Source organism: Terrapene carolina, unplaced genomic scaffold, assembly GCF_002925995.2.
Source record: "Terrapene carolina triunguis isolate 2854851 unplaced genomic scaffold, T_m_triunguis-2.0 Scaffold790, whole genome shotgun sequence".
NCBI lineage: Eukaryota > Metazoa > Chordata > Testudines > Emydidae > Terrapene > Terrapene triunguis.
Genome location: NW_020665141.1, coordinates 1,336,297 through 1,349,493, shown reverse-complemented (window position 1 = coordinate 1,349,493; position 13,197 = coordinate 1,336,297). Strand labels below are relative to the sequence as shown.

General features: G+C 46.9%; 1 protein-coding gene across 1 annotated transcript in view; it reads left to right on the top strand.

The window, feature by feature from the left end:
* The window catches only part of BCR (BCR activator of RhoGEF and GTPase), a 129,608-nt gene that overhangs the window by 69,912 nt on the left and 46,499 nt on the right, over nucleotides 1-13,197 (top strand). The window contains exons 3-8 of the mRNA XM_026660525.2: nucleotides 1,084-1,188; nucleotides 1,733-1,918; nucleotides 7,116-7,223; nucleotides 9,017-9,077; nucleotides 10,416-10,468; nucleotides 10,872-11,012. Coding sequence (XP_026516310.1) covers nucleotides 1,084-1,188; nucleotides 1,733-1,918; nucleotides 7,116-7,223; nucleotides 9,017-9,077; nucleotides 10,416-10,468; nucleotides 10,872-11,012 — 654 coding nt within the window. The remainder of the gene's footprint in view (nucleotides 1-1,083; nucleotides 1,189-1,732; nucleotides 1,919-7,115; nucleotides 7,224-9,016; nucleotides 9,078-10,415; nucleotides 10,469-10,871; nucleotides 11,013-13,197) is intronic.

Sequence of the window (13,197 nt, the reverse complement as noted above, 5' to 3'; positions counted from 1 at the left end):
TTAGAGGGAGACCAGGAAATGTAAAACAGAATTTCAAATAGATGGACATTTCTAATGAACTGTATTGTAACCATTGGACTCTTTTTCTTCAAACTTTGCAGAATTGCTCCTTTTTGCCTTTGAGATAAAATCTGGCTGTTTTCAGGCCAAATGAAGTTTCCAACCCACAGTTTTATACAGTTGCTAAAATGGGGTTTTATAATAGACACTTTAACTGAAGAGGTTACCTCTAGAACTGAGTAAATAATTGATTTTTTTTTTTTCAATTTGGTGTCTGAACTGAAAAAAATCAATAGAATTTTCTGGGGTTTTCTCACTCTGATGAAAAACTGAAAAAATGTGACTGAAATGACATTTTGAAATGAACTGTTTTGATTTTTTCCCCCCTCATTTTATTTGGCTGAAAATATTTGCCGAATTTGCAGTTAGTTTTGGTTGCCCCAAAACTGCATTTTTTTGATGAATTTACTATACGTCGCAAAAATGTTGCCCAACTGTAGTTACCAGCTCTCCATAATATCTGTCTCTAGCCTTTATTATTACCCACATGACTCTGAATTCTTTTTTCCTGTCTTTCTCTTGTCTTTGCATTTTCGCTTTTGGGTTGTCTCTGTGAAAGTCCTAATGTTGCATGTAATCCAGATAAGAAAAACCCATTTAGAGAATCAGCACTGAGATCCCAACCAAGTAGTGCAGATTATCCTACCCGCTAAATAAAATAGACCTGTTAAAAGAATAACCACTGGGGCAAGTTGGTGCCTGAGAACTATCTTAGCGAATGGCAGAAAAGAAACAAGCAGTCATCTTGTGGAAACCCCAGACTACTGGGGTGGGGAGGGGTGTCCAGTGACACACACAATTATTAGTCAAGCTCATGGAGAATTATCATTACGTTTCTAAGTTACTGGGTAAATAAACTCTGTATATTATTTTTATCTTTGTACGTGTGCCCAGAAGCTGAGTGAGTGTCACATTCTTTATTAATCTATAACTAAATACAATAAATTTAGTTTGCCCTGAGGTCATATTTTCTAGGCTGAATAATGGTCCCCACTCCTTTCCTTTCATCTTCTTTCTCTGTAGAGTGAGCCAGACTTGGAGAAGGGCTTGGAGATGAGAAAATGGGTCCTGTCTGGAATCCTAGCCAGTGAGGAAACCTACCTGAGCCACCTAGAGGCTCTGCTGCTGGTAAGCACCTGTCACAGACACCAGATTTAATGATAATCTTCACATTTCCAGAGCAACTTTCATTCAAAGATTTCCAAGAGCTTCACAAACACTGACCGTCTCACAGTGACCTGGTGAAATGTACGTAATTGTTATCCTCATTTTGCAGGTGGAGAAATGGAGGCATAGAAAAGCAAAGGGACGTGTCCTAGGTTACACAGGGAGTCATTGGCAGAGCTCGGAATAGAACCCAGGAGCCCTGACTTCTAGTCCTCCTGCTTTAACTACTACACCTGCTGCCCGCCAGCTAGTGGAATAGAGATTAAGGGGACAAAACAAGGGGCACAGGGACTGTAATTTCAGCATTCGTATCCTGGGAAAATCTGTGAACTGGGAGTTGCTGAACTACCCCGAGGAGAGAATTGGTACAGTCTAGTGTTCAGAGAGTCACTGAAGTGTCAGTGGGAACATCATGTAACAGAATAGGAAGGAGGCATTAGAACATGACGACAAAGACAAGTTTACTTGGTGCGTGTAGTAACAATCTCCTTGATTCTACTTTTAGCCCATGAAGCCTTTGAAGGCTGCTGCCACCACTTCTCAGCCTGTACTGACCAGTCAGCAGATTGAGACTATTTTCTTCAAAGTGCCTGAGCTGTATGAGATCCACAAAGAGTTCTATGATGGGCTCTTTCCCCGCGTCCAGCAGTGGAGTCACCAGCAGCGTGTCGGAGACCTCTTCCAGAAACTGGTGAGTAAGCTGCCACCACCAACGCTCCTTTAACCTCAGTGCAGCTTAAATAGGCGTGTCTGCCAGGTGTGTCTGAGACTCTCATTCATTCCTTTGCATGGCTCTGGTGTGTGGAGGTCCATGGCTGGATGAGGTGGTAGAATTTTAAATTCGTCTTTCCACTGTGGAAGGGTCATAACTAGGCCGGCAGTTTTGTGCTTAGAGGCTACATCATGACCCCACCAATATTACAAACACAGTCCGTCTTCCAGAAGACTTTAGAGCTCCCCACAAAGCCTGCAGTGTGTCACTTGCTGATCATTCAGTTACCAAGGAGGCTGGCATGGCATCCTGACGAGAGAGAGAGAGAGACTGTCGGAGCCCTTTGGGGGGACATAGAATAGAGTTCAGTTTCATATTTCACTTCTTGTATAAAATATCCCGTGACACTGCATAGGAGTGAATTAGATGCTAGTGGTGCATTGGCTGTGCAATTACTCAGTATGATTCATATGCTGCCTTGGAGGTTGGAACCATTGTGGTGGAGGACTTCCAAGCAGCTCTCAGAACCCTGCAGTTCTTCCCTATATTTCTGTCCTCAAACATCCTGTGTCATACCTGACCATCCAGCCTGTTTGAACATGATTTCCTTTGGAGCCTGCTAGTCCTGTTCCAGAGCAAGCTACAGGGATTACTACAGAGGGACAGGAAGTGTGTTCTCTCATCCTAGAGACTTACTACTATTATTTATTACATGTGTTGTGATAGCACCTAGGAGCCCCAGTCACAGACCCTGACCACATTGCTCTGTACAAATGGAGAACCAAAACATCATCTGCTGCATCCACATCCCCTGCTGACCCCCTCAGCACATGTGGCAGTGCATTTCACTAGCATTTGCAAAATTCTAATTAAAACTTACTAGCCCAGGCACAAAATCCATGTGCCCAGCCTGACCATGCCAGTGATGATATTGACAAAACTAATGAGATTTTACTCCTCCATCAGTAGACCCTTGCTCCCCCTGTATTAACAGACATATAACACTCTGCCAGCTCTGCACAAGACTGCCAGATCAGCTGCTAGGACCTTGGTGGTGTTTCTTCCTCCTTGAACTGTTCCTGCTGTCTGTGCTCATCTGCCACAGTTCTGGGGGCAGTAGAGAGAGGCAGCCTCACGGGGACTAACCATGTTCTTTCACTATAACCATAGCCAAGGTCAAAGCTACAGGTAGCTGCTTAGGTTGTGCACACAGAAGGCCCCTTATTAGGAATTAGCATCTCAAATCCTTCCTTTGTCTCTGCTCTGGCAGCTGGTCCTCCCTTGGAGCTAGTATAACCCAAGCCGTTATCAGATGATTGTTTCTTTTAGGCATTGCCTCGGGGTACTGCTGCTCTCACTTGGCCAGAGAAATGAATTAGTTTCAGATGTTTGAAAAAGGAAACTGGTGTGTGTGTTTATGTGCATTTCCACTTGTTGCTGCTCTGTTCCACCCCCCCTCGCCGCCTCCTATCCGTTTTGCTTTGCTCCATCTGCACTGTTGTTGTTACCTCATGCTTTGATATTCCACCCTCCTCCCCCTGTGCTCCTGCTATTCCCTTTGCTGTAATTGTGGATGTGTTTTTTCAGTCTGGTGCTGAGAGTTCCCCAAGCAAAGTTCAACAAAAGACCTCCGTGTGCAGAACAGAACAGATGAGAATAAAGCAACTTACAGAGCCTGAAGATGACCTAGAGGTTCCCAAGCCAGATATACCTGATTGTCTGCATTCAAAAGGCATCCCTCTAGCCCCTCCCCTATAGTGTGCAGAAAGCAAAGGATTATGGGAGCTTCATTTTCTTTTCTAAAAAGAAAAGAATCTTCACATTCCTTAGGTGTCTCTGATTCCCTGAGTTGGGGAGACATTCCATGCAGTAGCTTATTGGATGGAGAGTGCAGTTCACCAGGGTCACTTAATTGTTAACATCTGTGTGGCAATGCACCAGCTCCCTTCCCTGTTGACTTGAGACAGGGGGACAATATTTTATGTGCCCTCCAGCAGCTCAAGACGAAACCGCAAGAAGCTGCCTTTCAGTGCTGGTGTATTTCAGTCAGGAGGAGATTGGTTGGTGCCTTTGCAGATAGCTCATGGACATGGTATGCGGGGCTCAGAGATTAGCTCACAAGGTCTGAGCCGCCTGCTGCTGCTCCCCAGCTTGCTAAAGCTGAGATGCAGGAAGAGTGCTGCAATCAAATGATGCTTGATAAACTGCCTTGAGAGGGTAGCGGAAATAGTGCTACTAGCTGAGGGTGAGCTCTTCAGATGAATTACCATAGCTGGCTTGTCCCAGCAAGCTTTGACTTGCTGTGTTGCTACTCTGACCTGAGTTTAAGGCCGTGCCATACAGATGAGGCTGGCAGGCCCATGTACCTGGCATCCGTGATACTCTCTTTTTCTGTTCCCCTGACCCTTTTGTGATTGTAACAGAATTGGCAAGCTATGTTGGATCTGTGTCGGGAGCAGCTTTCCCTAGTGTAGCAATAACTCAGCGATGCGGAGCGAACATCCCGGGGAGCTCTGGGCTTGCTTAGCTGTTTCAGCTCTGGTGATTCAGTGCAGTGGTCTGACAGATACTGCAACAGTCACTTTATTCCACTATTTTCTCTGACAAACTGAGCGTTTTGCTGTACTGGACAGAGCCAAACCATTCTTAGCAGGCAGTTAAAACCATCTCGACAAGAGAGAGATTGCTGAAATACCGGACATTAGCACATGGTCAGTCAGGATGCACATCAGGTCCTTTGAGCAGACTTTTTGCATGTGGCCATGCCATGAGGTAGGATTATGGTGATAGTTTGGAGTCTTGATAATTGTACTCAGAGCACTGGTGGCATTCATAGAATATCATAGAATATCAGGGTTGGAAGGGACCTCAGGAGGTCATCTAGTCCAACCCCCTGCTCAAAGCAGAACCAATCCCCAGTTTTTGCCCCAGATCCCTAAATGGCCCCCTCAAGGATTGAACTCACAACCCTGGGTTTAGCAGGCCAATGCTCAAACCACTGAGCTATCCCTTCCCCCGCATACCTATCTCCTAGAACTGGAAGGGACCCCGAAAGGTCATCGAGTCCAGCTGCCTTCACTAGCAGGACCAAGTACTGGTTTATTCATTTTATTTAACCTGTAAAATAAAGAACCCTAGATTGAAACTGAAGGCAATACACCAAGGAGACTCTGGAATCTTACATATTGTGGCACTCTCTGCAGTGAGTTTCTGCTAACAGAAACTGTTAAGGTAGCTGTGTTATCCCACCTAGTCAGCTGGGGGAGAAAAAGCACCAGCTGTCAAGAGTAGAACGGGGTGAAATATTCTGAAAATATATTGGAGAGGTTTGAAATTTTTGGATTTTTAATGAAAAACTGAAATTGTGTCTCAAAAAAACCTTTTTTTTAAAAATTAAAATTTTTCATTTTTCAAAAAAAAAAAAAAGAATTTTAACAAAAAAAAAAAAAAAAAAATGGTTTCCAGTTTTTCATAGAAAAATGGGAAAATTTTAACCAAAATAAGAATTTTCTGTGAAAACATTTATTTGGCTCAAAAAGGCATTTTTCATCCAAATATGTCTTGATGATTTTTTGGACCGACTCTATTCAGGTGTGGTAGGGAAAGCAAGAGCCCTTGCACTAATGGAGAAATCAAAGCACTTATGTCCTAGAGATGGCGGCTAGGATGTGATTCCAAAATTGAAATGTTATAAGTCTCCCAGCAGAGACTACGGTCAGGATTACTGCTCATTTGGGGGTGGTAGTACAACAGTGCTAGCGATGGATCATATGCTTTCTGCAGGCCTGGGGCCAGACCATCCCTGGCATCCGTGCACAGTTGCCACTGATTTCAGTAGAAGCTGTGCCATTGTACAGCAGGGCTGAAATTAGTTCCCTCGTCTCTCTGTGAAAATCACTTTAGGAGGCAGCTCACCGTTTCTCAAGCTACCATTACTTAAATAAACTGTGTAGGGAAAGATGCACAGAGGTACTGGGAAGCTACTCAAGTGCCAGGCTCTCCTGCGGAGGCAGTGTAGGGAATGATGCAGAAGTACTGTTTGAGGGGGAAGCTCACAGCTACGTTAGAAGGAGCGTCTCCGAGCTGGATTCTCTCTAGAATGGTGTAGGATCACTGGCTGTGGGGAAGTTCTCTGCTCCTCCGGTCCCAGTCTCTCAGCAGCAGTCACAGTAGGGAATACTGTCAGTGCTGGCAGTGGACGCACGGTAGTCATAGGGTAAGTGATGGATTGAAAATACTCTCCTCTCCTTTTCAGTAGAGTCCTTCAGTGCTCCTTCTGTCAGTGTTTTTCTGATTGTACGCTGGGAAGCCCATTTGAACTGCCGAGGTGTTTATAGCACAGCTGCATGGGTCTGCAACACAAAGGTTACTTTAGAGTTCAGACATGCTTGGAATTTGCCCAGGGATTTCCCGGCTGGATCTTACGCTGTCTAGCATGAACATGACTGCTGTTTAGAAATCAGCAAACAGGATCAGTGCTAAGACCTAGTGATTAATAATGGCTCATTACAGGATCCAAGGCTTGCTGTATCTTTATCAGGGTCCACCACACATTTTGCTGTTGCAAAATCCCGCATTGCCGTCCAGGCCTTCCAGCAGTCATTCTATACTGTGTGTATTGTATTCGACTCTTCAGCACTGCTGTCCTTAATGCTTCAACCATGTGGCTTTAGATAATGTCTGCATATGTAGATCTTGGGTAATATCTGGGTTTGTTTTAACAGCTTCAGAAGCAAACGAGTAGCTTTGCACAGAAGCAACCGAGTAGCTCACTGGGGTCACATTCGTGCTATAGGCCTGAATCACTCCTGTCTGATTCATATTTCATGGCAAACAGCCAACAGCTCCTGCAAAGTTTCATCCATGAGCTAAAATATTAATAGACGCTAATCTGGCAGTTTAGAAGGGAAAAACTAGGCGATGGTAATAATGATTTGTCATCCTCCCAGGCTAGCAAATTAACTTCTGCTGGTTAAAGGGAGCCACCACACCAGGAGCACCTGTTCCAGTGGGGGAGAATCCACAGGAGGGAGGGGCACTTCCTGTTCAGAGCGTCCTGAGTTTCTTTGGATTGGTGTAAATCAGCCTCTTCCCTGGTTATTCTGACTCCTACCAGCAGCTGTCCCAAGCCATCCCCCTCCCTGGTGTTTACTTTGCTTTGTTTTGATTCCTGCAGGCCAGCCAGCTGGGAGTGTACAGGGCCTTCGTGGATAACTATGAGGTTGCCATGGAGACGGCAGAGAAATGCTGCCAGGCCAATGCTCAGTTTGCTGAAATCTCCGAGGTAATGTCATGATGTTCAGACACACACGCTGCCCGGAGCTGATTAATACACTGCGATGTCACTCCTGTGCAGCCTCCGAGTGCCTTTGCAGCCATCGCTCCTCGGAGAGGCTGGGACTGGAGGAGCTGTGAACTTCCCCACAGCCACTGCTCCAGCCCCAGCCCCTCCAGTGGCCTTTAGTTAAGGCTGGCCCTGGAGGAACTATGAATTCTCTCATCGGCAGTTTTTGCTCACTGTTCCCCACAGTGACTCTTCTAATGACTGGCATGGCTTTGAACATTCCTAGCCCTGCTCCAGCATCATGCAGTCCTAAAGAGGAAGGTTTGTTTGAGCTCCTGATGTCTCTTTTTTGCTAATAATGACACTGACTGTAGTGTAAAAGGCCATCTCTAACAGCTTGCATGATGTCTGTCGGTAGAATCACAGGCTTAATTAGCCTCAAGTGCTGAAAGAGGTAGCGCTAGAATGCACTGTTTAAAATGACAAGTGTGTCAAGTGGAATCTTATTATTATTTATTAGGCTGCTTTGATTTCCTCCCTTTGAGTGGGATTCCATGTGTTGAAGTACTTTGCAGGCTTCTCATGCCGTGGGCTCTGGGTGGAGCTCCTTGTGCAGCGGACAGTGTCACTGTGGTGATTACAGCCCCAAGAAACGCCACAGCTGGAAAAAAGCATCTGCCAAAAAAAATTGGATTTAAATGGAACCACCTTTTCAGTATCGGATCTGCGCTGTGCCGGAGGCATTTATTTCTTTTCAAAACACTAGTTCGTCCAGGAGCCCAAATCTTTTTTTATCTTTAAAATTAAAAAGTAAAAAGTTTCAAGACATTAAGATTGAGGGAACACAAACTGGCAATGCCCTTTGAAAATGTGCTGTGGTTCTCATCACAGTGTGAAGGGGTTCCCCACCTTCCATCTGCAGCCATGGCTCTTTGATGGGTTTGGATCCTCAAACACAGCCTGTAGCATCAGCGGTGTCACCTCGCTATCAGGGCAGCTTCCCCCACGCTTAATTTTTTTTAATAGATCAATACAATCGGTAAAGTCTCCTCTGACTAATAGTTAGATGTATTAGTTGTGTTGTGGTAATGCCCCAAAAGGGATCTGGGCCTCCTCATGCTGGGCACTGTACCAAACGCAAATTCTGGGCACCACATATTGTCATTTCCTGGTGGGTAAGTGCTAAAGCCCCTGGCGATGACCACGGTGTAATAAATAGTAAGGATGATGAATATGGGGGTACTTTTGCACTCCTGTGCCCATGTCCTGCTGAGGATTTCACAGCCCTTTACCCACATTAATACATTCAGCCTCAACATTCAGGGCAGCAGCAGAATCCGGAATAGCACCCCGGTCTGCTGACTGCCCACCTTGTGCTTTAGCTACCAGACTATATGTACCCTGAGCCAATGGCACATGCATCCTTGTGGACATGCTCCCGTCTGACTGGTGATAACAACTCAGCCATCCCCAGGTTTTCTCCCATTTGCTGAACATGGCTCCCTGGTTTCTCGGGTCTCTATTAAAACTCACTCTTGGGAATTCTGCTTGGAGCTGGAGGCTCCTGGCAGACACTGACGTGGTGGTGGTAGAGGTACCATCAGGTCAATGCATTTTCCTTCACTGACATGGAATATAGCAGGGTTTTTCTGGATGCTGCTTTAGGCTGACTGTATGAACACAGGCGCCTCTTCCTCCCTTGGAGGAGTTGAGGAGGTTCTGGGTTCCAGGGTGGTGTTTCTGGGTGATGATCAGTCTCCTACACAGATTTTCTTTTTTTTTTTTTTTTTTAGAATCTCAAGGCCAGAAATACAAAGGACTCAAAAGATCAGACAACCAAAAACTCCTTGGAAAGTGAGTGTTCTGTATGGAGGAGACTGGTTTGTCAGTGCTTGGAGGGGTGGGAGTGGAGCTGTCTATTGTTGCCGTGGGTGGAGGGTAGATATATTGTGGAATAACCATTCCCCAGCCCCACCTTCCATGGTCCTTTTGCTTTCTAAATGCTGGTGGGTTATGGTGACTCTGCTTGCTTTCCCCGGGAAGCAGCTCCCTTTTGCTCATTAGCAGAGCACTTGCCTAGAAAGCTGCATGTCTGCGCAGGAAGCCTCCATTAATCTTATTGGCTAGTCGTTCCCTTGGGCAACAGTGGACCATTCACAGAATAGCCATGATCTTTGAAGAGCATATATTGCCTAATAGTAGCACAAACAACATCATACAAGGAATTATTATTTGTACTACGGTGGTGCTTTTTCGCCTTCCTCCGCAGCATGGAGCAGGGGTCGCTTGCTGGAGGATTCTCTGCGACTTGAAGTCTTTAAATCATAATTTGGGGACTTCAACAGCTGAGTCAAGGGAGAGAATTATTCCAGGAGTGGGTGGGTCAGCTTTTGTGGCCTGCATCATGCGGGAGGTCAGACTAGATGATCATAATGGTCCCTTCTGACCTTAAAGTCTATGAGTCTATGCTACAGATCCCAGCTGAGATCAGGGCCCATTGTACTAGGCCCCGTACATACACATAGCAAGAGATTGTCCCTGCTCCAAGGAGCTTCCAGACTTGTTTAAGGCACAGCCTCATGGATGGCTGGATTTGGGAGCACCTTAGAGATGCCAGGCTGAGTTTGGGAGGGGAGGTGGTGCCTTGATCACCCTTCAGAGACCTTCCTGGCAAGATTAGGAGAGGCGCTGAAGGGGAATGGCTCTAGAGAGTGCGGCTAGGCACAGTGCTCAGCTGCAGGGTCAGCCTCGAAGATCTAGAGCTGTAGGATGTAAGAGGTTAATCAGGGTGCCCTGCTGGGAGTGTTCTGTGCCATTCAGCGAGCTCACCATTCTCTCTCCCTCAGCTGCGTGTTGCTTGGGGTGTGCAGTAGGTTGTGTTTTGTGTGTCTCTCTCTGTGTTTGTGCAGTGTGTTTTGAATGTTTGAATTAGCAGTAATGAGCTGTGTGTGCGGAGGGGGGAAAGTTTGTAGAGGGGGTGTGTGTGCTGTGTGGCTGCTGACTGCTTCTCTCCACACACTTGTGTGTTTTATTGACTCTGTAGCTCATTAACTGCGGAGAAGAGAATTGCAGGATGTTTCCTCTGTACTAATGTGTGCCTGTATGTTTGGTTGCATGGCTCAGTGTGCTCTGTAGGGCACTCTGTTTTTAGATGGCTGCCTTTCTTATGCCTCTGCTGCTTTCTGTCCACAGCTCTGCTGTACAAGCCAGTGGATCGAGTGACACGCAGCACGCTTGTTCTTCATGTAAGTAGCTTGTGTGTTTAAATGGCAATTATAAGAGCGCAGACGCTGTCCCCACTTTCTCTTCCCTCCAGCCTTTCCTGCACAGACAGGATTGGGGAAACTAATTCACTCTGCATGGGTGTGTCTTGTCTTTATATGCGGAGGAGCAACTTGAAGTTTCTGGTGGAGAATAATTCCATGTACGGAACCAGTGACATGTCCCCAGCGGGGTTAGCAGGCGAGGTTAGACGCCACAGCTGCAGTGGGATGGGACAGTCATCTGCAGCCTTGCCCCTAACTATAACAAGAGTCCAGAGCCACCTGTCCCAAGGGTTCCAATAACTGGGCTTCCGGAGCCTGTGGCTCGCTGTTCTGGTGGGCGCTGTTCCTTATGCTTGTCCCTTCTTTGTGTTCTTGGTGGTAGGATTTACTGAAACACACTCCAGCAAGCCACCCCGACCACCCGCTCCTGCAGGATGCTCTGCGCATCTCTCAGAACTTCTTGTCCAGTATCAACGAGGAGATCACACCCCGCAGACAATCTATGACTGTCAAGAAGGGAGAGGTGAGTCCCCATCCTCTAGTAACCAGATCTATTTCTAAACACTAGTTCTGCCTTTCTCTGGGAGGGGCTGGAAATTAGGAGAGTACCCTAGCCTTCTGAAGATTACAGCGAATGCAGGGATACCGGAGGACTTCTGCCTCCTTTTGGTGTAGAACTCTAGCATGCTAGCTAAGCTTAATACTCTGTGCAGAGTCATGCTGGCACACAAAGTACTCAAGAATTCCTGGCTCCCAGTCCAGTGTTCACTCCTCTAGGCTATCCTTTCATTCTGTGAGAGGTTGATACCTGCTTGTAGATTTTCTTAAAGCCCATGCTACCAGTTCCTGTGTTGCTGAGACACAGTTTATGCACAGTCCTTGTGTTCCCCAGGACATGGTGTGGCTCGCTGCACATTCTGGTCAGAAGGCTATCTGGAGCTACCACAGGGGAAGCGTGACTAGAATCCCAGCTCCTCTTGCTGCAGCGTGCATAGCATGTGCTAGCCCAATTCAGGGAGAGTTCTCGCTAGTATTCTGTGTGCAAACTGAATAAGGGCCTATGGTTCAGAAGGAAGGAAGGCAGCTGCTGGAATAATGGAAGATTAGAAGGGCATTTTCCAGCACTCGTGACCCTTACATCCCCTCTCAGGCACAAACTTGGCAGGATGTTCACCTAAATCTGCACGTTCAGAATGAAATGCATTTTCTGCATCTTCTAGAAGCCTACAATCCTGGGCAAGAGGGAAATCTCACCTGGGGGCGTGCTATAGCTATCTGTTGTGAAGAGCGAGAGAGGGGCAAGCTGGTCACTGAATGATGCTAGGAGTTGGCACTGTGCTTTCTATCTCTTAAAATATCCCCAGAATGGTGTCAGGACCCAAGGTACAGCGGAGAAATACAGGTTACAGCCCCAGTGTCCAATACACAGAGACTCACTGTGTGAGGGCAAAGAGGTGGAAAATCAGAGCCATTTCTCAAATAGAATGTAAAGAGAAGTAGGAAGGAATCAAAATGGGATGAGAGAGACCCCTTGAGGTAGAAAGCTTAGGGTTGGTCATCTGTCTAGGGGCCATTCCAGTGTTCATTAAAGTCTGTTAAAAGCCCCCCATTAACCTCTGCGGGAATTGGATTGGGGCCCAGAAGTGCTGGGCTCTGTCCCCTCCTCACCCACAGACTGAACTGTTTATAATGGAGACAGACTTCTGCAGTGGTATGGCTCTGTGTGGCTTCCTGAGTTCCTGGGGCAGATCCATCTCTAGGGTAACTCCAGTGTGGTTTTGGTAGGGATGAATTTGGTCCCTCCTGCTCAGTAACAGCCAGGACTGATGAGTGTTGGAGGAGATAGTTGGGTTGGGGGGAAGCTTGGATAAAATGGGGTGGGAGAGCTTGGATGAAAGAGCGGAAACAAGAGAAGCAGCGACAGTACCTTTGTGGTAGAGGAATTGCAGCTGAAGTTGCTGTCATGTCAGAGCTGTGCCCTGTAATCTGCAGAGCCCAAGATGACTACAACTGGATCCAGGGATCCCCTTGAAGACATTCCAGTGAAAAGTCCCCCAGCCCTATAAACATACACATTCCTGGGGTTATTACTGTATGTTTCACTGACCCTGGCAGATGCAGAATGGGGCTGGGGTACTCAGATGGCCCCAGAGTGCATTGTTCCTCAGCGTTGAGCAGGAATTCCCCCATTTACCTCCTGCTTTTGGGCTTGTTTTGAGATGTGCTGAGACTCGAACTGTAGGGGCCAGGCAGTAGCAGGGTGGGATGAAAGTACACACATGAGTGTGGCCAGGGCCTTGGAGACAGAAGAAGGCCTCATTAAAGTGGATGCTGATTGAGTCATAGCAGGTATCGCAGGCTGGAATGCCCCTGTGGCAGGAGAGGGAGTGCTCTGTAGTCTCAGGTCGTCTGTTAGCATCTCAATGAGGGATGCAGGCTTTGCAGTGTCCCGTGGAATGCTAATGAAGTGACAGGAGCCAGGGCAGCGGGAATGAAGCTGTTGTGCTCTCTGGTGAGCTGTGGATTTGTCATCACTTACAAAGTGAGAATGGGGTGTGTGAAGAGTGGGCTCAGCAGGGCTGCTCCTGTTCCCATTACGCTGTGGTGAAAATACTGACTTCAGGTGGTTACTCCGTGGTTACTCTTGTGGCAGGGACAGCAGGATCAGGGCTGAAAACAGGTTTTCCTGTGCGATGGAGGGCATCCAT